This window comes from Sebastes fasciatus, chromosome 1, assembly GCF_043250625.1.
Source record: "Sebastes fasciatus isolate fSebFas1 chromosome 1, fSebFas1.pri, whole genome shotgun sequence".
NCBI classification, from domain to species: Eukaryota; Metazoa; Chordata; class Actinopteri; order Perciformes; family Sebastidae; genus Sebastes; species Sebastes fasciatus.
In genome coordinates, this window is record NC_133795.1 from 768,480 (window position 1) to 792,955 (window position 24,476).

General features: G+C 44.3%; 1 protein-coding gene across 11 annotated transcripts in view; it reads right to left on the reverse strand.

The window, feature by feature from the left end:
- Window positions 1–24,476, reverse strand: part of setd5 (SET domain containing 5) — a 191,773-nt gene that overhangs the window by 145,413 nt on the left and 21,884 nt on the right. For 5 of the 11 annotated variants that reach the window (XM_074628974.1, XM_074628890.1, XM_074626191.1 and 2 more), the window contains exons 3-21: window positions 21,193–21,295; window positions 20,614–20,861; window positions 18,861–18,937; window positions 18,604–18,791; window positions 18,404–18,442; window positions 17,822–18,112; window positions 10,438–10,586; window positions 10,213–10,330; window positions 10,017–10,126; window positions 8,990–9,239; window positions 7,904–7,987; window positions 7,592–7,753; window positions 7,136–7,507; window positions 6,743–7,003; window positions 6,424–6,541; window positions 6,029–6,258; window positions 4,707–4,763; window positions 4,118–4,588; window positions 2,189–2,281 (exon numbers count right to left, since the gene is read on the reverse strand). In XM_074628974.1, the coding sequence (XP_074485075.1) occupies window positions 2,189–2,281; window positions 4,118–4,588; window positions 4,707–4,763; window positions 6,029–6,258; window positions 6,424–6,541; window positions 6,743–7,003; window positions 7,136–7,507; window positions 7,592–7,753; window positions 7,904–7,987; window positions 8,990–9,239; window positions 10,017–10,126; window positions 10,213–10,330; window positions 10,438–10,586; window positions 17,822–18,112; window positions 18,404–18,442; window positions 18,604–18,791; window positions 18,861–18,937; window positions 20,614–20,861; window positions 21,193–21,295 (3,421 nt within the window). The remainder of the gene's footprint in view (window positions 1–2,188; window positions 2,282–4,117; window positions 4,589–4,706; window positions 4,764–6,028; window positions 6,259–6,423; window positions 6,542–6,742; window positions 7,004–7,135; window positions 7,508–7,591; window positions 7,754–7,903; window positions 7,988–8,989; window positions 9,240–10,016; window positions 10,127–10,212; window positions 10,331–10,437; window positions 10,587–17,821; window positions 18,113–18,403; window positions 18,443–18,603; window positions 18,792–18,860; window positions 18,938–20,613; window positions 20,862–21,192; window positions 21,296–24,476) is intronic. The other 6 variants (XM_074628810.1, XM_074628727.1, XM_074628277.1 and 3 more) reach the window with 5 other exon arrangements.

Below are 24,476 nucleotides of genomic sequence, written 5' to 3' on the forward strand. Positions count from 1 at the left end.
AATTTAGCAGCTACGATGCTGCGTTCACTGTCTCCGGTTCACAGTCCGGGAGCGTTACCTTAGCAGCTACGATGCTGCGTTCACTGTCTCCAGTTCACAGTCCGGGAGCGTTACCTTAGCAGCTACGATGCTGCGTTCACTGTCTCCGGTTCACCGTCCGGGAGCGTTAACTTAGCAGCTACGATGCTGCGTTCACTGTCTCCAGTTCACCGTCCGGGAGCGTTAACTTAGCAGCTACGATGCTGCGTTCACTGTCTCCGGTTCACCGTCCGGGAGCGTAAAGGAAGTTCTTCTTTTAACCGTTTTAACCGATAGCGTTAATCGGTTAAAATGCTTAATGTCGGTTAACGGTTAAACGGTTAATTATCGACATCCCCACTACTCATTAATTTTGAGCTCCCTGGCAAGTGAGAATCTTCACACCGGACACTTTGTGAGGAGGATTGATATTTGAAATATACAGAGGGCATCTAGCAGGTATTTAATGTTCATATATGTTCATGTTCGTTGAGGTATCGTCTCTCAGAGGATCTAGCCTGGTCTGGTCTGTGATGAGCTCTGGGCCGACGTTGCTATTAATAACCATCGATTTACAGATCATGTTACTGGAAAACATCCCTCGTGATACAGAGCGCTCCAGGGGTGACTTATTTTTGTAGGCCGAACAGGAACCAGGACAAAAAGTCAACGGGACTGTTCCATTGGGTTTTGGATTATTGCAGAAAATCATCTCTGTGGCAAACACACGTTTATGATACTGACTAGTTTTGTTCATCAAGATAATCTCCACTAATGAACCACTTTTATGATTTTTGAAGTGTGAATGCAACCAGCATACGTAAAAATCTAACGCTAGGCTATAAACCAACAGTCGGCGTGATGACGTTCAGTCGTCTCATTGAGCCACTTGTTAGCAACCGACTTTTTTAAGAAACACAAAAGCTTCAAAATTCACGAGTGGGATATTTATGTATTTTATGTCGTTAAAAAAAGACATTAAAATCTCTTCAGCTTGTGTTAACCACAGACCCATTAAAAAAAATAATAATTGATTTCCAGACGAAGGAACAGGAAGTGCTAAAATGCTGACTCATTTCTGGGGTTTAGGATGTTTCCTGCTCTAACGCACACTGGTAAACTGGTAACCCTAACCCTAACCCCAACCCTCATGTAGCCTTGCTCCTGGTAGAGTTGGAGTAACCCTGACGTAGCCTTGCTCCTGGTAGAGTTGGAGTAACCCTAACGTAGCCTTGCTCCTAGTAGAGTTGGAGTAACCCTGACGTAGCCTTGCTCCTAGTAGAGTTGGAGTAACCCTAACCCTGACGTAGCCTTGCTCCTAGTAGAGTTGGAGTAACCCTAACCCTGACGTAGCCTTGCTCCTAGTAGAGTTGGAGTAACCCTAACCCTGACGTAGCTTTGCTCCTGGTAGAGTTGGAGTAACCCTGACGTAGCCTTGCTCCTAGTAGAGTTGGAGTAACCCTGACGTAGCCTTGCTCCTGGTAGAGTTGGAGTAACCCTGACGTAGCCTTGCTCCTGGTAGAGTTGGAGTAACCCTGACGTAGCCTTGCTCCTGGTAGAGTTGGAGTAACCCTGACGTAGCCTTGCTCCTGGTAGAGTTGGAGTAACCCTGACGTAGCCTTGCTCCTAGTAGAGTTGGAGTAACCCTAACCCTGACGTAGCCTTGCTCCTGGTAGAGTTGGAGTAACCCTGACGTAGCCTTGCTCCTAGTAGAGTTGGAGTAACCCTGACGTAGCCTTGCTCCTGGTAGAGTTGGAGTAACCCTAACCCTGACGTAGCCTTGCTCCTAGTAGAGTTGGAGTAACCCTAACCCTGACGTAGCCTTGCTCCTAGTAGAGTTGGAGTAACCCTGACGTAGCCTTGCTCCTAGTAGAGTTGGAGTAACCCTAACCCTGACGTAGCCTTGCTCCTAGTAGAGTTGGAGGATGTTTGGAAGGAGCCGTGGATGAGATGGAGCAAAGAGACATGGGCTTCATCTCGACATCATCATGACTGAAATGACATAATAACTTAAAGCTGCTGTTTGAAACTATAGATTCATAACTGAATGTAGGTTTGGAGGAGACGGGGGGGGAGCTGTCGGAGCATGGGGTGGGTGTTGTATGCAGATGCAAAGAAACAATATTTACATGCACACTTCTAAAGATGTAGTTGTAGGGAGAATATTCACCATATTTTGAACTGGCTTGTATTCACTTCTTACAGCTATAGCCTGGTAATCTGGCTTCCCTGTCAGCAGACTAATGGTATGCTGGTTGGCCCTCTGCCTTGGAAGAAAAGTGGAAGAGAGACTTGGCAAAGAGCGTCAAGGAGCAGCGAGGGGGGAGGAAGAGGAGGAGGGGAGGGAAGGGGGAGGAAGGGTCAAGGCTACAGAGTCCAAATCATTTCAGATATAAACATAAAATGGTTAAATATGTTCGGTTGCTTTTGGATTCTGACCACCTGACACGGATATATATATATCAGATATATTATTAAGACAGAACACAGAGCAGAGGGGGGAAAGCACATCATGAGGTTCGGCTCTGCAGTTCACACTCAAAGTCACTCAGAGAAGAACAGATGATCTGATTCAGGCTCCGTCTACACGTACACAGATAGTTCAAAAACAGATATTTGACCCTGCGTTTAAAGAAATATCTCCGTCCACACTCCAATGCAAAAACGACTCCAAACACTCGCCGTAATATTTACACGTCACCACGAGTGAGATCACAAATTAAAGGTCTTTGTTACCACCCTTCTCCCTCCCTTTCCTTCGGCTTCATTACAGTCCGTTCGTTAACACTTAAAGCGGAGCATACACCGTAGGATTTTAGAAATATTGATGTGTAACTCCTCCTCCTCCTGTACCAGGAGATCGTTTACGACGTGAAGCCGAAGATCACGGTTTATGTGCTCACGCCGTCACCATACGGTCCGATCGTCAGCCACGATCTGAGTGATCACACTGTACATGTAAAATAGAAAGAACACGGCCCGTGGGCCGCTGTGGGCCGTTCTGGCTGTTGACAGTTGTCATTAAAGATTTGTTTGAAAGCTCCGAGGCAGGTAAAGTTTGTCAGCAGAGGTCTGTACGGGTCACAATGCTAACAAGGCAGAAACGTGCCGCCTTGATCGTCTGAGCTGCCCTGTCTGGTGGCGGCGTATATGGACTCTCAGATGGCGAGGAAGACGTGGACAGTATGTCTTGTCCAGAGAGAATTGGAGGTAAGCTAGATACGTTTTACTATATCTATTGGACACTGTTATCCTGATAGCTACGCTCTGATTACTGACGCTGGGGAATCGACTGCTCTGCTTCAACTGTGTGAGAGTCTGTAGACTGTCTGACGGCCGGTCGGGAGGAGTTAATCTGTCCTTGTTTCTGTTGCCTGCTCAAAACACAAAGCAGCAATGGGCACGAAGTGAGGAGAGGACGCCATCTAGAGTTGTTCTGATACTAGTATCAGAAACACGTCCGATACTGCCCAAAATTCGGGATCGGGTATCAGCGAGTACGCCAGTCTATGCTCCGATCTGATACCATCATTTATTAACCCAGAAAATAATCTACTTGTTTAACCCTAAATCAATTCTTCTTCACTGCTCTAAAACAGTAGTCTTCACTGTGCTGTCGCCCTGGAGGTATCATGGCTGCTACTGGTGACTACTGTTTTAGAGCAGAGAAGAAGAACTGACAGCAGGTAGTTTGTCATGTGATGATAGTTAACAACACCAGTGTGGTGCTGGTGGAGACGGTAACGGTAGACAGAGCGAGGAAAGTGTCAGCCATTGGCGACATTTCACAGTGGAAAACCCAACAAGTGGTTTAATAATAATAATAACTAAATATTTATTTTATCACGCTGGTATCGGAACATCTCGAACGCCATCGTTTCCCAAACGCTCCACACAGACATAAAGTAGCCGGAGTTTTAAAAAATCTGCAGCTTAGAATGCGTTTTCAGAAATATCCGTTTTTGTGACCCAGGAACTCGGACTGCGTGTGAACGGGAGGAAACGTAGAGGGAAATATAAGTTTTGAAAATATCTGTATACGTGGAGGCAGAGCCGAAAAGATCACATTATCCGTATGATTAAGATGTGGAGAACTTGCCTTCTTCTTCTGTGGTGGGTTGCTGGTGTGAGGAGGTGTGCCGCTATCCGGGTAGCCTCCCCCATAATGAGGCTCGCCGTAGGGCGACATGGAGCCGGCGCCCACGTCTCCCAGCAGCCCCTGGCCGCTGATGGAGCTGTGGAAGGACTCTGCCGGGGAGAAGCCACCTTCGGACTGGGAGAGGTGGCGCTCGGTGGCCACGGGGTTCCCCAGGTTTGCGTTGAGGGGCGAGCAGGTGTATATGAGGTTGAACTCTGTCCTGAAGGCCTGCTCCCTGTCTGAGGGAGGACAGGACACTGGGTTTAGGGAAGTGGCCCCTACGGATGACGGGCCCTGGGAGTCGTGGCCTGAAGGGCCTCCGGGAAGGGAAAAGTCATCCGAGGTCACGGCCACGGGGCTCTCCAGGCTGGAGGGGAGCGACAGGTCGGGGAACTGAGGCCGAGGGATGTCAAAGTCTGTCTGAAGACACGGCTGGAGGTGCAGAGAAAACAGAGAGGACAGAATTAATGAGACTAATCTGAGTAACAAGTCAGCAGTTAGCAGCATTGAACTGTTTTCATCAGTAATCAGGAGTCCGAAGGGAACGTACCTCCGGAGAGATGGACTCCGATCGGTGAACAGGAGACGCCTCAGGGGACGATATGTTCTAGAGAGGAAAACAAAAGCTATTATTACCAACTTCAAACCTCCAGACCCCGAACACACGGAGGACTTCTAAACCAGAAATTAGAGTTTCAGAGATTTTGTTTCCTTCATTCTAATTCTCGGGAAAGAAAACAGAATGATTCGCTACTCTGGCGTGAACCTGTGTGAATCTCTGGCATAAACTAATATTCATCAGTTTTCATTCCTGCTTGAGTATTTCTTTCTCTTAGTTCTCTCCTTCTCTTCTCCATCTCTCTCAGACACAACGCGACAACGGCACCACTGCGCTCTGAAACCGTTATTTCCAGAGGCTCGAGCCACTCCTACAAACTGCATCTCGCTGCGTCGAGCAAAGACCAGATATGGGCGCAGCGTGCTGTGATGCGCGAGTGTACCTCAAACCGCCGGGAAATGACATTTGTTGAAGCTGTTTTGTTGTCTGGGTGGAAACAACCAGACAACAAGGTGAGATAATGAAAAGGGAAAAAAAAGATATGAAAATGTCATAAATCGGGAGAAATACGGGAGAATTGTGACCCCAGAAGGAAACCTGAAGAGAGTGATGAAAAACGTGAGTCTCCCTGAAAGTATGGATATTAGAAATGTCTTAATGTCAAACACACACGCTGATTCCCAAATATTCACTATTATTTGGACAGTGTGCAGGTAGATTAACAGCAAAGGTGTGTGTAACCAGGGCTGTCACTGCTGGTCAAAGAAGCAGCTAGAATATGGTGGATAAACACATTTGATTTCCTCAAGTCTTCACAATAAAAGCTCTCTGTTATTTGTACTGTTTATAGGCTCCTCTTCCTCTCTGCAGTATTAGCAGTTTTATTGAAGAATAGTCGCTAACAAATCTCCGCTTCAAAATAAAAGTCTCCCTTTATTTTGTAATTTTAAGACTTTTATTACGCTGCAGCAAAACTCAGGACATGTTGGGTTTTCATCAGCGGCAACTTAACACGGCTCCTGTACGGCTGAAAGTGAAACAGTAAAATAAAGCAGATATCTGAGAGTAAAAACAGAAACTAAACGTCAAACCAGAGATTCAGTTAGAAGCTACCAAAGTACTGAGAGCTGAACAAACAGCCTCTTTCTCTCTCGTGTTGTGTCTCGCAGCATGCGCTTGTTTGACGGGGGAGAAGGGTGTCATGGCGGGTTGGACGGGTCGGGCACACTTTGTACACACGTGTACTATGAGTGAGCTCCGACAGACGGAGTGTGATACGCTGTGTTTGTGGATCTAGGTGTTGATGCCCTTACTTCAAATTGCAGCGGTGTGTTGCAGCGGCTGGCGGGCAGCGAGGGCATGGGCGAGTAGGCAAGGCCGTTGTGCAGCAGCGAGCCACAGGGGGTGTGGAGCGGCGGGTGGAGGGAGTCCTCCGGGAGCGGCGGCGTGATGGGGGACAGCGGGCGAAGCAGGTGGTCCGAGGGTGCCGGTATCGTCTCGGGCAGGTACTTGGAACGGCGCTTCTTAAACGGTGCGTTGAGGTCTGTGATTTTAAAAACAGGAAAGTTAAAACACGTCTAGTATCTAGAAGGAGCAGAAGCACAACAATAAAACAGGAAATACTTTCATCTCTGATCTATAATTCATTCTTCTTTCACACTAAACAGTGTTAGAGGAGTCATCCAGATGGAGGTGGGGGTGTACGTACCGCCGGACAGGGGGTTGGGGGTGGATCTGCTACTGGTGCTTTGCTGGGAGGAGGTGGACTCTGTGCCGTCCTCCACACTGGCTGAACAGCTCTCGTCCTCCACCTGCTTTATCCATCTCTGCAGCAGAACAACAGCAACGCCGGGTTAAAGACGTAAAATGTTTGTTTAGAAGACGTTAAAAAAGAAATCTTCATTAGACTTAAACCAATATCTCAGAAAGTCTGGAGTGTTATAAAAGAAGAAGAGTTTGGATAGAATCATCATATCATCATCAATCATTATATATGTATATTTATATTTATTTACTCCATCTCTCACCTTCTTGTAGCAGCCATAAGTGCCGTCCATTTGGAGCGGGCGGGGCCGGCGTCTCTCGGGGTTGAAGGGGGAGCCGAAGCGGACGTAGTGTCTGGGCGTGGTGCAGATGAGCGATGAGTGGGAGAGGCCCGGCAGCATGTTGAGGGTGGTGGCCAGCACCGTCGGGTCAGTGGTTATCCGTAGCGGGCGCTCAACGGGCACCTCCTGGTGGACCTTCTCCCCTCCGGGGACCTTGTCATTCAACCACTCCGTCACCAGGTACTGAGATCACAGAGAATGACAGAACTCATGAGTCATTTTACTGGGAATACACTAAATAATAAATATGATTAAGAAAGATTCGACCATAGAGGAGACAAAATCCTACAAAACATTTCTACGATGTCCTCTAACCTTCTTGGTCTTGGGGTAGCGCAGGTTGCCTCTACTTATGCAGTTCAGAGCATCTCCGTCTAGGAGGTGACCCCCCAGAGCGCTCTCTCCGTGGCCGTGCTCAGCGCCGTACGGGCCCTGAGGTCCCTCCTCGTCAAGAGAAGCACCCTGATCGGCTATCGACGGCGTCGCCACCATCGCTGCGGCCGCTGCAGCTGCTGCCGCTTGCTGGGCGAGGGCCTGGCGCTGCCGCCGGGCGCGCTGGGACGAACTCGACCGGTAGCGCGAGATCCGACTTTTAGGCCGAGGCTTGGTGGGTCGTGCGGGTTTAGGGGGAGCGACCGGGGCGGGCAGGGTGGGTGAGGAGGTCTTATCTTCGATAGACGGCGCCTCCTGAAAGAGAAAAACAGAATAAATCAAATGAATGCAACAGCAAAAAAACGTCAACAGATATGAAACCTGATGTCTCTCACTGACCACGACGTAGGTGGTGCGTCGGGTGCTGACCCCCACTCCAGTGTTGTGGGGTATGGGAGTGTTCCCAGCAGGGATTCCTGCCCCGTCCTCACTTTCCACACCCTCCTCCTTCACCTCGGCTCCTCCCACTCTCTTACGCCTCCTTTCCAGGCTGTTACATGTCTATATGAAGAAGAAGAAGAAGAAGAAGAGGGGAGTTACACAGGCAGCGTCAGAGAAACAGAATCTATTGTCACAAAGAACAACAACATTGAGGAAAAGTGTGCTCGGTTAGTAAAACAGTTGTGTTGGAAAATAGTTGAAATGTCGTACTCTTTTACTGGAGATGGCGACCCCATTTTCATCCACCTCTCCTTCCTCTCCCTCCTCCACCTGCAGCTCATCCAGCAGTCTCTCCTGATTGCACAGACAGACAAAAACATCCGACATCAGCTGGAAATACAAACAATGTTTGTCAAATAAAGGTGTTCTAAAAACTGCAGGCCCAGTTTTTAAAACGTCTTTTCCTCTTTGCGGTGACATCCATATTTGATGGCGAGTCCGTCTGCGTTTGTTCCTAGTGTTTGTTTCAAATAAAAAACGTCCACTCAGCCGTTAGTAAAAAGCAGTGAAGTAGGTTACCACAGTAAGCTGATCAATAAGGTTCTGAATAATGTGAACGCTAGCACTAGCTGAGTCAGTCAGCTGTGCTAAGTTTGGAAATAATTATTTGAAGTTGGGTTGTATGAATGCTCCCGTGTTCTGAGAGGGAAAATCACTGCTTTTGTGAATGGAGTCTGGTGGCTTTGAAGAGAGCGATATAACGGCTTCAGTTCTCCGTCATAAAGGGCTGTCTGACGGGGAGGTAAAGCAGCTGTGGACGGGAGCAGCAGAAAAATGTATGAATATTTTCAGCGCGTTTCCTCACCGTGAGACAGCCCTCTCAGACGGGGAACTGGAGCCGTTATATCGCTCTCTTCAAAGCCACCAGACTCCATTCACAGGAACAGTAATTTTCCCTCTCAGAACACAGGAGAGTTGCTGGTCTACCGCTGCATCCAGTTAGTTTGTGTTGTTGTGTGACTCTGATCTGAACTAACGTGGCGTCCACAGCAGCACGTTGCTGAGCTTCCTGCCGGTACTCCTGTCTGATTCTCCACACTGGGAGCACGCCGACCGCCATCTAAGATACTGTATTAATACACCGACTATAAGGAGGTATATATACTTTATACTGTAGCAGCGTCATCATGCTGCTAAAACATACAAACTTAAACCAAAATGTGAATGTTTGGATATGAAAACATAAGGAACACCACTGGGACGCTACAGAGTGATAAAAAACCCTCATTAAAACCCGCCCTTTAAGTGTTAACCAAATATATTGGGAAGATCCCTTCCTCTTAGCTGGACACACACCTCTGCGTCACTGGTCCCCTGCAGTTCTTTGGCCTCCTGGTGCTGGTCCAGGGTCTGGTTGCCGTCACCGGCGAGGCAGCTCTCCAGCTCTCTCCTCCGGGCTTTTCTCCGTCGGGTCTCGGCACCGGCCAGAGTGGAGGGAGGCGGCAGGGAGGGGGTGCTGAGCAGGCTCTCCCTGGGGCTCAGGTTGTGCTTCTGCACCGGGCAGTTCTGGTTGCCCTTATGGCAGGCACAGTCCACTTTGTAGTTACTGGTGGTGTGTTAAGAGAGAGAAGATTACAACGCCAGCTAAAAACAACCAAACTAGAACTTGCTCAGCACCTGATGCCAACATGTGTTGTATTCATATTTACTACATGTTTCTAGACATGATCATTACCACTGATGGTACGTGTCCACAGAGGCGTTTTTTATCGTGAGGGATCGCCTCGCTTCCCAGCGTTGGACGCTTGATGGGCTGTCACTAGACACAAGGCACTCGGCACCTGATTGGACGAACGCTTTCCCTCCGTGGGCTGCTGCTCCAGCCTTCAAACTGGAACCAACATGGCGGCTCGTTTGGAAACTTTCTTCTCTTATTTCACGAAAATAGTTCACTGAAATGTGTTTATGACAACATTTGAGGAGAGAAATAATCCTGCAGTTGATGAATCTGTCTTTATTTTAGATCGACGACGTTTAGTTTAAAAGATTCAAGGGAGTTTCCAGAGGCGGCGAGTCACGCCGGACGCTCGTGATTTGTATAAAGTAGCCCAGACCTCAACTTTATGCAAATGAGGAGTGGCCAACGCGACGCCCCGTCTCTCGAATCGCGTCGCCACGTTACCAGAATGCATTGCTGTACGGCTGCTTACACAGACAATGAATGGGAAGCGTGGAAAGGACGGAGGCTGTGGACACGGACCATACTACTTGATGTGAATGTTATACGGATGGTTGGATTTGACCTGCGTTGTTTTTAACGGATGGATGCTTTCTATTGGCTGGTTCAAAGACAGGTGGAAAGATGGATATGAGTTGTACTGACCAGCTATTGAACTCGTAGTCAAATCCAATGGTGACCTCGGCGTCCTTCGTGATGTGATTGATGGCGTAGATGCACAGATGGATCATGCCCTCAGCGATCATATGCCGGACCTGGAGAAGGAAACAGATGCGTTATCTCAGTTAAACTCAAAGCTACACAGAAAGGAAACGTAACTTTCAGGCGTTGAGATTCTGACCTCAGCGTTGGGCGTACAGGACCTCCTGATGAAGCGGGCGTCATTTCCAAAGGTCCTTGCATCAACACACATCTCCACATCGTTAAACTTTGAGTAGAACAGCACAAATGGGTAGGGTCTGGAAGAGAAGAGGACAACAACGGTATCAAAAACAGTTCACAGGTGATACAACACTGAATGCAGAGAGTGCTGTAGCTCAATAACACAAACTTTATGATCTCTTACTTTTTGAAGAAGTGCCCGTTGACTTCAAACTGTTGTTTGAGCATGACCTTCCCCCGATATTCAATGATGAGCGTGTCAGGTTCCAGGTTCTTGGCTGCTCGGAGGATCTTCCTGTGTTTCTGCACCCGTGTTACCCGTCCCAACTGGAGCTACACACAGAACATCACAAACCGGTTATTTGCAAATGCAGGAAAATATGAAACATGTTATACTAACTAAGTCATGATTACACAACTGGGACTGGTTATTGGGCCTTCAGGCAAAAGCAGTAACTAAGATGTAATCAGACTAAATGAAGTTGACTGTCCTTAAAGGGATAGTTCAGGTGTTTCTCAGTGGGGTTGTATGAGGTTCTTCTCCATTGTCAGTGTTACCTACAGTAGATGTTCTTCTCCATAGTCAGTGTGTTACCTACAGTAGAGGTTCTTCTCCATAGTCAGTGTATTACCTACAGTAGATGTTCTTCTCCATAGTCAGTGTGTTACCTACAGTAGAGGTTCTTCTCCATTGTCAGTGTATTACCTACAGTAGATGTTCTTCTCCATTGTCAGTGTTACCTACAGTAGATGTTCTTCTCCATTGTCAGTGTGTTACCTAGAGTAGATGTTCTTCTCCATTGTCAGTGTTACCTACAGTAGAGGTTCTTCTTCATAGTCAGTGTATTACCTACAGTAGATGTTCTTCTCCATAGTCAGTGTGTTACCTACAGTAGAGGTTCTTCTCCATAGTCAGTGTATTACCTACAGTAGATGTTCTTCTCCATAGTCAGTGTGTTACCTACAGTAGAGGTTCTTCTCCATTGTCAGTGTATTACCTACAGTAGATGTTCTTCTCCATTGTCAGTGTGTTACCTACAGTAGATGTTCTTCTCCATTGTCAGTGTTACCTACAGTAGAGGTTCTTCTTCATAGTCAGTGTGTTACCTACAGTAGATGTTCTTCTTCATAGTCAGTGTGTTACCTACAGTAGATGTTCTTCTCCATAGTCAGTGTGTTACCTACAGTAGAGGTTCTTCTCCATAGTCAGTGTGTTACCTACAGTAGATGTTCTTCTCCATAGTCAGTGTATTACCTACAGTAGATGTTCTTCTCCATAGTCAGTGTATTACCTACAGTAGATGTTCTTCTCCATTGTCAGTGTTACCTACAGTAGATGTTCTTCTTCATAGTCAGTGTATTACCTACAGTAGATGTTCTTCTCCATAGTCAGTGTGTTACCTACAGTAGATGTTCTTCTCCATAGTCAGTGTGTTACCTACAGTAGAGGTTCTTCTCCATAGTCAGTGTATTACCTACAGTAGATGTTCTTCTCCATAGTCAGTGTGTTACCTACAGTAGAGGTTCTTCTCCATTGTCAGTGTATTACCTACAGTAGATGTTCTTCTCCATTGTCAGTGTGTTACCTACAGTAGATGTTCTTCTCCATTGTCAGTGTTACCTACAGTAGAGGTTCTTCTTCATAGTCAGTGTGTTACCTACAGTAGACGTTCTTCTTCATAGTCAGTGTGTTACCTACAGTAGATGTTCTTCTCCATAGTCAGTGTGTTACCTACAGTAGATGTTCTTCTCCATAGTCAGTGTGTTACCTACAGTAGATGTTCTTCTCCATAGTCAGTGTTACCTACAGTAGAGGTTCTTCTTCATAGTCAGTGTGTTACCTACAGTAGATGTTCTTCTTCATAGTCAGTGTGTTACCTACAGTAGATGTTCTTCTCCATAGTCAGTGTGTTACCTACAGTAGAGGTTCTTCTCCATAGTCAGTGTGTTACCTACAGTAGATGTTCTTCTCCATAGTCAGTGTATTACCTACAGTAGATGTTCTTCTCCATAGTCAGTGTATTACCTACAGTAGATGTTCTTCTCCATTGTCAGTGTGTTACCTACAGTAGATGTTCTTCTCCATTGTCAGTGTTACCTACAGTAGAGGTTCTTCTCCATAGTCAGTGTATTACCTACAGTAGATGTTCTTCTCCATTGTCAGTGTTACCTACAGTAGATGTTCTTCTCCATTGTCAGTGTTACCTACAGTAGAGGTTCTTCTTCATAGTCAGTGTGTTACCTACAGTAGATGTTCTTCTCCATTGTCAGTGTTACCTACAGTAGAGGTTCTTCTTCATAGTCAGTGTGTTACCTACAGTAGAGGTTCTTCTTCATAGTCAGTGTGTTACCTACAGTAGATGTTCTTCTTCATAGTCAGTGTGTTACCTACAGTAGATGTTCTTCTTCATAGTCAGTGTATTACCTACAGTAGATGTTCTTCTCCATAGTCAGTGTGTTACCTACAGTAGATGTTCTTCTCCATAGTCAGTGTGTTACCTACAGTAGATGTTCTTCTCTATAGTCAGTGTGTTACCTACAGTAGATGTTCTTCTTCATAGTCAGTGTATTACCTACAGTAGATGTTCTTCTCCATAGTCAGTGTGTTACCTACAGTAGATGTTCTTCTCCATAGTCAGTGTGTTACCTACAGTAGATGTTCTTCTCCATAGTCAGTGTGTTACCTACAGTAGATGTTCTTCTCCATAGTCAGTGTGTTACCTACAGTAGAGGTTCTTCTCCATTGTCAGTGTTACCTACAGTAGATGTTCTTCTCCATTGTCAGTGTTACCTACAGTAGAGGTTCTTCTTCATAGTCAGTGTGTTACCTACAGTAGATGTTCTTCTCCATAGTCAGTGTTACCTACAGTAGAGGTTCTTCTTCATAGTCAGTGTGTTACCTACAGTAGATGTTCTTCTCCATTGTCAGTGTTACCTACAGTAGAGGTTCTTCTTCATAGTCAGTGTGTTACCTACAGTAGAGGTTCTTCTCCATTGTCAGTGTTACCTACAGTAGATGTTCTTCTCCATAGTCAGTGTGTTACCTACAGTAGAGGTTCTTCTCCATTGTCAGTGTTACCTACAGTAGATGTTCTTCTCCATAGTCAGTGTGTTACCTACAGTAGAGGTTCTTCTCCATTGTCAGTGTTACCTACAGTAGATGTTCTTCTCCATAGTCAGTGTTACCTACAGTAGAGGTTCTTCTTCATAGTCAGTGTGTTACCTACAGTAGATGTTCTTCTCCATTGTCAGTGTTACCTACAGTAGAGGTTCTTCTTCATAGTCAGTGTGTTACCTACAGTAGAGGTTCTTCTCCATTGTCAGTGTTACCTACAGTAGATGTTCTTCTCCATAGTCAGTGTGTTACCTACAGTAGAGGTTCTTCTCCATTGTCAGTGTTACCTACAGTAGATGTTCTTCTCCATAGTCAGTGTGTTACCTACAGTAGAGGTTCTTCTCCATTGTCAGTGTTACCTACAGTAGATGTTCTTCTCCATAGTCAGTGTTACCTACAGTAGAGGTTCTTCTTCATAGTCAGTGTGTTACCTACAGTAGATGTTCTTCTCCATTGTCAGTGTTACCTACAGTAGAGGTTCTTCTTCATAGTCAGTGTGTTACCTACAGTAGATGTTCTTCTTCATAGTCAGTGTGTTACCTACAGTAGAGGTTCTTCTCCATAGTGTGTTACCTACAGTAGATGTTCTTCTCCATAGTCAGTGTGTTACCTACAGTAGATGTTCTTCTCCATAGTCAGTGTGTTACCTACAGTAGATGTTCTTCTCCATAGTCAGTGTGTTACCTACAGTAGATGTTCTTCTTCATAGTCAGTGTATTACCTACAGTAGATGTTCTTCTCCATAGTCAGTGTATTACTTACAGTAGATGTTCTTCTCCATAGTCAGTGTGTTACCTACAGTAGAGGTTCTTCTCCATAGTCAGTGTATTACCTACAGTAGATGTTCTTCTTCATAGTCAGTGTATTACCTACAGTAGATGTTCTTCTCCATAGTCAGTGTGTTACCTACAGTAGATGTTCTTCTCCATAGTCAGTGTGTTACCTACAGTAGAGGTTCTTCTCCATAGTCAGTGTATTACCTACAGTAGATGTTCTTCTCCATAGTCAGTGTATTACCTACAGTAGAGGTTCTTCTTCATAGTCAGTGTGTTACCTACAGTAGATGTTCTTCTTCATAGTCAGTGTGTTACCTACAGTAGATGTTCTTCTCCATTGTCAGTGTTACCTACAGTAGATGTTCTTCTCCATAGTCAGTGTGTTACCTACAGTAGAGGTTCTTCTCCATTGTCAGTGTATTACCTACAGTAGATGTTCTTCTCCATTGTCAGTGTGTTACCTACAGTAGATGTTCTTCTCCATTGTCAGTGTTACCTACAGTAGAGGTTCTTCTTCATAGTCAGTGTGTTACCTACAGTAGATGTTCTTCTCCATTGTCAGTGTTACCTACAGTAGAGGTTCTTCTTCATAGTCAGTGTGTTACCTACAGTAGATGTTCTTCTTCATAGTCAGTGTGTTACCTACAGTAGATGTTCTTCTCCATTGTCAGTGTTACCTACAGTAGATGTTCTTCTCCATAGTCAGTGTGTTACCTACAGTAGAGGTTCTTCTCCATTGTCAGTGTTACCTACAGTAGATGTTCTTCTCCATAGTCAGTGTGTTACCTACAGTAGAGGTTCTTCTCCATTGTCAGTGTTACCTACAGTAGATGTTCTTCTCCATAGTCAGTGTTACCTACAGTAGAGGTTCTTCTTCATAGTCAGTGTGTTACCTACAGTAGATGTTCTTCTCCATTGTCAGTGTTACCTACAGTAGAGGTTCTTCTTCATAGTCAGTGTGTTACCTACAGTAGAGGTTCTTCTCCATTGTCAGTGTTACCTACAGTAGATGTTCTTCTCCAGTCAGTGTGTTACCTACAGTAGAGGTTCTTCTCCATTGTCAGTGTTACCTACAGTAGATGTTCTTCTCCATAGTCAGTGTGTTACCTACAGTAAAGGTTCTTCTCCATTGTCAGTGTTACCTACAGTAGATGTTCTTCTCCATAGTCAGTGTTACCTACAGTAGAGGTTCTTCTTCATAGTCAGTGTGTTACCTACAGTAGATGTTCTTCTCCATTGTCAGTGTTACCTACAGTAGAGGTTCTTCTTCATAGTCAGTGTGTTACCTACAGTAGATGTTCTTCTTCATAGTCAGTGTGTTACCTACAGTAGAGGTTCTTCTCCATAGTCAGTGTGTTACCTACAGTAGATGTTCTTCTCCATAGTCAGTGTGTTACCTACAGTAGATGTTCTTCTCCATAGTCAGTGTATTACTTACAGTAGATGTTCTTCTCCATAGTCAGTGTGTTACCTACAGTAGAGGTTCTTCTCCATAGTCAGTGTATTACCTACAGTAGATGTTCTTCTTCATAGTCAGTGTATTACCTACAGTAGATGTTCTTCTCCATAGTCAGTGTGTTACCTACAGTAGATGTTCTTCTCCATAGTCAGTGTATTACCTACAGTAGAGGTTCTTCTCCATAGTCAGTGTTACCTACAGTAGAGGTTGTTCTTCTTCATAGTCAGTGTGTTACCTACAGTAGATGTTCTTCTCCATTGTCAGTGTTACCTACAGTAGAGGTTCTTCTTCATAGTCAGTGTGTTACCTACAGTAGAGGTTCTTCTCCATTGTCAGTGTTACCTACAGTAGATGTTCTTCTCCAGTCAGTGTGTTACCTACAGTAGAGGTTCTTCTCCATTGTCAGTGTTACCTACAGTAGATGTTCTTCTCCATAGTCAGTGTGTTACCTACAGTAGAGGTTCTTCTCCATTGTCAGTGTTACCTACAGTAGATGTTCTTCTCCATAGTCAGTGTTACCTACAGTAGAGGTTCTTCTTCATAGTCAGTGTGTTACCTACAGTAGATGTTCTTCTCCATTGTCAGTGTTACCTACAGTAGAGGTTCTTCTTCATAGTCAGTGTGTTACCTACAGTAGATGTTCTTCTTCATAGTCAGTGTGTTACCTACAGTAGAGGTTCTTCTCCATAGTCAGTGTGTTACCTACAGTAGATGTTCTTCTCCATAGTCAGTGTGTTACCTACAGTAGATGTTCTTCTCCATAGTCAGTGTATTACTTACAGTAGATGTTCTTCTCCATAGTCAGTGTGTTACCTACAGTAGAGGTTCTTCTCCATAGTCAGTGTATTACCTACAGTAGATGTTCTTCTTCATAGTCAGTGTATTACCTACAGTAGATGTTCTTCTCCATAGTCAGTGTGTTACCTACAGTAGATGTTCTTCTCCATAGTCAGTGTGTTACCTACAGTAGAGGTTCTTCTCCATAGTCAGTGTATTACCTACAGTAGATGTTCTTCTCCATAGTCAGTGTATTACCTACAGTAGAGGTTCTTCTCCATAGTCAGTGTGTTACCTACAGTAGATGTTCTTCTTCATAGTCAGTGTGTTACCTACAGTAGATGTTCTTCTCCATAGTCAGTGTGTTACCTACAGTAGATGTTCTTCTCCATAGTCAGTGTGTTACCTACAGTAGAGGTTCTTCTCCATTGTCAGTGTATTACCTACAGTAGATGTTCTTCTCCATTGTCAGTGTATTACCTACAGTAGATGTTCTTCTCCATAGTCAGTGTATTACCTACAGTAGATGTTCTTCTCCATAGTCAGTGTATTACCTACAGTAGATGTTCTTCTCCATAGTCAGTGTATTACCTACAGTAGATGATCGGCACGCCTCCAGTTTAGAGAAACAGACAGGAGTTACTGCACGGGAGTAAAGTAATGTACTGCTGTGGACGGGGGGCAGCAGCTAAACAGATTCTAGACACCTAAAAGAATCAAAATCAGTATAAGTGTACGCTATATTTAGAATATTTTCACCTCTTTACCTCTCCGTCAGACAGCCCTTTCCGGGGGGGAAACTGAAGCCGTTGTATCCATCTATGCTCTCACCAAAGCCACTAGACTGTAATTTGACTTTGCAGAACACGGGAGCTGCTGGTCTACCGCTGCCTTGCCCTGTTAGTTAGTTTGTGTTATTGTGTGACTTTTGTTAGTTCGCCTTCACCAAAGTCACACAACAACACAAACACACTAACTGATCAAGGCAGCGGTAGACCAGCAGCTCCTGTGTTCTGAGAAGTCAAATTACAGGTTTTTCAATAGAATCTGGTTGCTTTGGCGAGAGCATAGATAACGGCTTCATAGCTGTCTGACGGCGAGGCAAAGACGTGAAAATATTCTACAGTTAAACTGATATTAATTCTTTAAGGTGTCTAAAATCTGTCTTGATGCTGCCCCCCCCCCGTCCACAGCAGTACCTCATACAACCTCACTGAGAAACACCTGAACTATCCCTTTAACACTAGTGAAGGAAAAGTTAACTTGCTCTCTTTGATTTTCTATCAGTCATTCAAATTGTTAATATTATGTGTTATTATGGATGTGAATATTACTGGCTAGTTGCATAACATCTTTTGCAATGCTGCTGGTTGTTGCACATGCAACTTGAACATAATGTTTGGTCTCAAAGTGCAACAGTGAGTTTGGTTCTGGGGCTGACCTGCATCTGTGAGCCCAGCACCGTGTTGTTACAGGCCAGCTCGGTGCGGTTGATGGTGTCCATGGCGTCGACGGAGGCATGGATCTGCGTGGCGGAAGGAGGCGTTGTGGCGTCGCCCTCCACCTTAGAAACGGCGGTGCTGGCGGCACAATGAAGCTGGAGGAGCGTCTGGACATCAGCACTGTACTGGTTGGCCAGAGCCTCATCGTACTGGTCCGTCCACTGGCGGATCCTGCTCTCCCAGCCCTCCGCCGTGTTCTCATCCAACACACTGGCCTCCGTCGTCGAGTTCTGGACAGAAGATGGAGAAGATGGGCTGCAGTTTGCCATGTTCTGATTGGAGCATATTGTTTTATGCTAAATGCAGTACCTGTGAGGGTTTCTGGATCAATATCTGTCATTGATCTGTATTGTTCATTGATTTACAATAATAAATATATACATATGTTTACATAAAGCAGCATATCTGTCCACTCCCATGTTGATAAGAGGATTAAATACTGGACTAATCTCCCTTTAAGGTTAATTTAGAACAGATAAATGGGTCCTTTAACATAAACGTCATCTTAAGTCCAATCTTACCTTCATCCTCATGGACTTCCGAGAACCTTCTCTGAAAGCCTGAAAGAAGGAAAATGAACCCGTATCAATACATGTTCAGAAAGAAGCAGTAACTGTTCTACAACCGATAACTAAAATGAGGTATTCTCAATTTGACGAGCTTGTAGAAAACAATAACAATAAGCTCCATATTGAGCTTTGATGTTCATCACTTTGCACACCTTGACTTTCTTGCCCTTCGGCGTTCCACGGGCCTTCTCTGTGCTCTTCTTCCTCTTTTTGGATTTGCTCCTTTTGACCCGGTTGACAGTGAGTTTGATGCTGGTGGGCGTATGCTGGGTGGCAGTGTAAGAGATGGTGGAGGGCGACACCTCTTCGTCACCACTCTCAGTGGCGCTGCTCTCTCCAGCTGCAGATCAAACACAGGTTTAGTAATCAGACGACACGTTACAAACTACTGTAGAGATGAATGAATTACCCAGAAAAGACAATGTACCGGAGACATTTTCTGTTTTTCTGTGTTGGCCGTCTGCTCCTTTCCTCCTGTCGAGTCCCCTGCAAGACAAAAGGCAATAAAACAGATCAGCACACATAAATGAGACATTATTCAAATGCACAACATGAAGTCAAATCAGTGTTTCAAAGCACATGACAATGTTAAATCAAAACATCGTAGCATCAGACTAAAGGCGCTTTCACAAGCCAACATTTAGTCTTTTTTAATCTGGTGGGTTTGGCCGGTTGTGAACGCAGTAATCATACTCTGGCGTGAACCAAAACAGACGTTTCCAAGTGAACCCTAGAGCGGTTTGATTGTAGTGAGAATATAATCCGACCAAGTTACAGGAAGTGAACCACAACGCCGGCTGCCTGTATGGGCATTTTTTGAGATGGACACAGGTAAACGACAGGTTAAAGCTTCAGTAGGCAGTATATATTTGGCATCATTGGGCAAATATCCCATATTAACCTTTCAGCATATTGTAATTCAAGTGTTCTGAGAGAAAACTAGACTTCTGCTCCTCCTCATGGCTCTGTTTTCAGGCTTTAGAACATCTAGCCCGTGACGGGAGAGCGTTCCTATTGGCTGTGCTCCGGTCATGTGACCAGAACTTGGCGCTCCTTCAAGCCATCTCAACCTGATTTCTACAATGGCGGCGGCGTCACAAACGTTCTCATTTTACAGCTAAACCGTGCACTACAAGATGATTCTGAGAACATGTGAGGAGAGAAATAGGCATTAACGTAACAGATTATTGATTCATATTTGATCAGCGCTGCCTAGTTTGACCGTTTGATCAGAGTTCAGAGTGATTGACAGCCGGCTCTCAGAGACGGCAGCTGGACAGCAGACCTCAGATCAGCTCTTACTGCTTGTTTTCCTACGGTCTGTGAAATCTTGCAGATGCCGTTAGGAGCACCGGAGGACACCGAGGACACATGATATTTATCAGGTTACCTGTTTCATGAACTACTGTCACAATATAGCGACCATTTTATCAAAAAAAATTTTTTTAATCATATGTGCTCCAGCCTGCCTCCTGATGCTTTAACCTGAGTGGGAGAGGACGGACTGATGTTTGCTTGACATCTGGGCCGAAGAGAACATGCAGATTATGTGTGTGTTACCCTTCTAGGACATATTGTAGGGAGGTCACACTTCCAGAATTTTGAGTTTGACACTTCAAAAACAAAATAAAGTTTTGCTTCCAATAAAATAAATGTAATAATTTCGATGCTGTTGAATGGAAAGTCGTCTTGGTGGTAAACAGAGCTCCGATGTCATGACTCATGAGTATTGTTAGAACCAGGATATATAAAACACGATGCATGAAGGTTTTACTGGAAATAATAATAACTAGGCCTTCAAAATGTCACTGCTCTTCTCAAAGGAAGAACCTTGTTTTATTGCGTTGTCCGTCCTCTGACATTTTAAATTCAAAGATTTTAAGAGTCAAATTTAAATCACTTTTAAAAACACACTTATTTTAGATGAACTTTTCTGTGATTTTATTTATGTTTTATAACATTTTAGTAGTTTTACTCTCTGGGTTTAGTTACTGGCTTTTAGTTCATTTCATGATCTTTGTGTTTTAAATGTGTTCTGTTTTTATTGTAAAGTACTTTGTAACTGTGTTTTGAAAGGTGCTATATAAATAAAGATTATCATTATAAATCTACAAGACTGTGCAGCAGCTGGAACATCTGATCCAGATGTTCCCGTCTCTCACCTGCAGTTGTCACATTTGATGAGCAGGCCGTCCGGCGTCAGACTGCAGTGACACCCGTCCTCCTCTGAGGAGCTGTCGCTGTCGGCCGAGTTGTCCTCAGTAGTTTCGTGGTAGCGGGAGCCGCGTACCACGCCGTTGAGATCCATGCGGGGAATGATGGTTTGGGAGAGCGGGGAGGCGGGTGGGGTGGGGGGAGGGGGCGCGCCATAGTTGTGATCCTGACAACACACAACGGAAGACTGTTGCATCTTCAAACAACGGGTGTTCAGGCAAAAAGGGAAACGGAAAATGGAGACGAATGAAAATGAGGGCAAAAAAACAAGTATGTGAAACAGTACAGCCGTTAATAACGGAGGTAGGAATCAGACTGCCAATCCTCAGCTCTACTCTTACTGCTCTAAAACAACTTTAAAAGATTAGAACAGAGTGGAGAGATACATTATTTTAGCTTTTAAAATGTTTGCAACTTCGCTTTGAGTTCATATAGTAACAATAATAATAATAATAATAATAATAATAATAATAATAAGACATGCTATGATTAGAATTGATGAGTAGAAAAGAGCAGCATGAACTCACAGCATACGGTAGTCCCCGATACCCATGACTCTGAGCGCTCCCACAGCTGTGGTTGTTGTAGTTCTTTTCATTCACGGCAGGGCTTGCTTCAACTGACTCAGGGCTGGAAAACAACAGAAATCATTATTATTATTATAAGGAATGACATTATTAATTATATGTATAAAACAGGAGATATTTCCTACACTGCTGTTATATTAACAGACATCAGTCACTAGATGGCACCACAACGCTGAAGCTGCTCTGCAGCCTGAGAGAGCAGATATTTAGGAAATGGAATGTGGGACGCCATTATGTTATGCAACTCCTTTTGCCCTTTAGCTGGCCAGACGGTGCATAACCTTGCCTTTTACCCCCCGCACTCCCCGTCCTCCAATTCTGGAGCACTTAAATGTCAAAAGAATCAAAATGTTCTATATAAATCCCTGGATGTTGTATATCTACGGTGCATCTTCTCATGTGATAGAATCAACCCTCCTGACGTTGGAGGGGGACTGAAGGGAGCTGTGTGAACAGGGGAGGATGGGAGAGCTGGATTCCACATAACCGTCACGTAAGCAGGCTCACCTCCAGAGAGGAGGCAACTGTTCTCACTCAGGCTGTCTGTGGACGTTTCCTCAGACACTACTCAACACAGCTCGGCCTGATGTGGAGATAATATGATAACGTCTACCTCCTTTACACGGGGGGGGGGGGGTATACAGAATCAACACTGATCACAAGAATAGAAGAAACAAACCCGAATGCTTCGAAGCTTTGACCGTTGCCATAGTAATCAACCTCCAAATTAGTACTCCAATGCTTTGTATTTTTTTTTGTAACTTCGGTAAGTCGATGCCAAAATTCTGAAAACATGACGGTACTCGTTACTATAGTAACGCAGGTACCGTAGTATCAGACAGGGCTTGAGACTAACGGCGTCCCATCGTCCTGGAGACGATAGAAATGTGTTTGGAAACTCACTGTCGATGCACCCTAGTTTTTCCCTGATAAAGCCACATTGTGAACAACACATATGTGTTGAAATCGGCAGGAGGAGAGCTAGTTAATCTTAGCTGTTAGCAGCTGGGGGGGGCAGCAAAGGCCTGCTTGGCTAAATAACGAAGCTAACAGCTAACAGCTAACGTTGGCGGAGGTTCCATTGAGTTACATAGGGCTGACCTGAATGCTTCGAAGCTTCGACCGTTGCCATGGTAATCAACCTCCACATCAGTATTCAAAAGCTTCGAATACCTTCGAATATTTCTCACTGAAGCTTCAAAGCCCCAAAAAAGGGATTCGGGACAGCCCTAGTACATAAAATGATTTGATAAACGAGCTCCTGACAGTTGTCCCTGAAATTATTACAAGATAACTGAAACCTTAGCATTAGCATTAGCATTAGAGACACCTGTTTGTTGCTTCACTACATTTGGCAAAAGAAGTAGTTGCGCAGGCCAGTTACACACTGCACCCAATATCACATTACAGGTAACAATGGTTTCAAATTAAAGGGCGGGTCCATTGTTTTAATATCATTGTGTAGCTTCCCACTGGTGTTCCTCCTGTATTCAAATCATAACATTCAAATTCTGCTCAGAGTTCATATGTTTTAGCATCAAAATGTTATTTTCCCTTCAAGTCCTTCTAAAAACTTTTCCCCACATGGTGACCTGACGTAGGTTTCTGCATGATGACACTGCTACATGTCCAGTATATATATATACACACATCCTTATAGTCAGTGTATTAATACAGTATATATGCATCCTTATAGTCGTGTATTAATACAGTATATATGCATCCTTATAGTCGTGTATTAATACAGTATATATGCATCCTTATAGTCAGTGTATTAATACAGTATATATGCATCCTTATAGTCGTGTATTAATACAGTATATATGCATCCTTATAGTCAGTGTATTAATACAGTATATATGCATCCTTATAGTCGGTGTATTAATACAGTATATATGCATCCTTATAGTCGGTGTATTAATACAGTATATATGCATCCTTATAGTCAGTGTATTAATACAGTATATATGCATCCTTATAGTCGGTGTATTAATACAGTATATATGCATCCTTATAGTCAGTGTATTAATACAGTATATATGCATCCTTATAGTCGTGTATTAATACAGTATATATGCATCCTTATAGTCAGTGTATTAATACAGTATATATGCATCCTTATAGTCAGTGTATTAATACAGTATATATACATCCTTATAGTCTGGTGGGTTTGAAGAGAGCAATATAATGGCTTCAGTTCCCCGTCAGAACAGGCTGTCTGATGGTTGTTTTTAGGTGGTTAAAATAGGTTTCTGTGCTGCTCCCGTCTGACAGGGAACTGAAGCCGTTATATCGCTCTCTTCAAAGCCACCAGACTCACAAAAACGATGATTGTACCTCTCAGAACGCGGGAGTATACATACAACCCCACTTAAAAAAATCCAAACTAACCCTTTCAGTTATTTCTAATCTCAGCACAGCTAACGTTGACTCAGCTAGTGCTAGCGTTCACATTATTGATAACCTTATTGATTAGCTCACTGTGGTAACCTACGTCACTGCAGCTGTACAGAAGTCAGTGTTACGTGGCTTCATTATAGACGGTTCTAAGTTCAACCAGCCTGACTGAAGCATCACATACTGTATTTCCTTTATTTCTGTCTGGTAAAGTTTAGTCTTTGGTGGACTGCCCTTCCCATCTCTTCGATCTCTCCAGCAGACTTTGTGGAGAAGACAGAAAACTGCTGACAGGATGTTGGAAGGAAGCATATCTATGACAACCCCAGGTGCTACGGCTGTAGAGAGATGTGTACGATGGGGAGAGTTCAGCAACGCTGCGTGGGGACATATTGGGTTGCTTTAGGGCAAAAGAGTTGTTCTAGTGTATTAACGACGTAATGATGGGTTGAAACCTAATATCACAACAATACTTCTTTTCTAAAAGGGAATAACTTGAGCTGGTTTTCATTAGCTGGGAATCCCTCAGACCTCCTCAGAAACCACTGGAGGTTCATACCTGTGATGGAAGGGGAAAGGAAAGTTCCTGCCACTTATTTCCATAGTTCTGATCATTAATTACTTTCAGCTATAATAAAACAAACACACACAATAGACATAAAGCACCCAGTGCCAAGAAAGAAGGAAGATTCACATCTAGAACTCCCAAGAACAAGTCTGAAGCTGCCAGTTGATCACTTTTGGTTATTGATATAGATATGTTTTTTTCCCAACCCGATAAGATCCGAGATGTGGCAACATCAGAAGAACTGAGTTCATGAGGACGA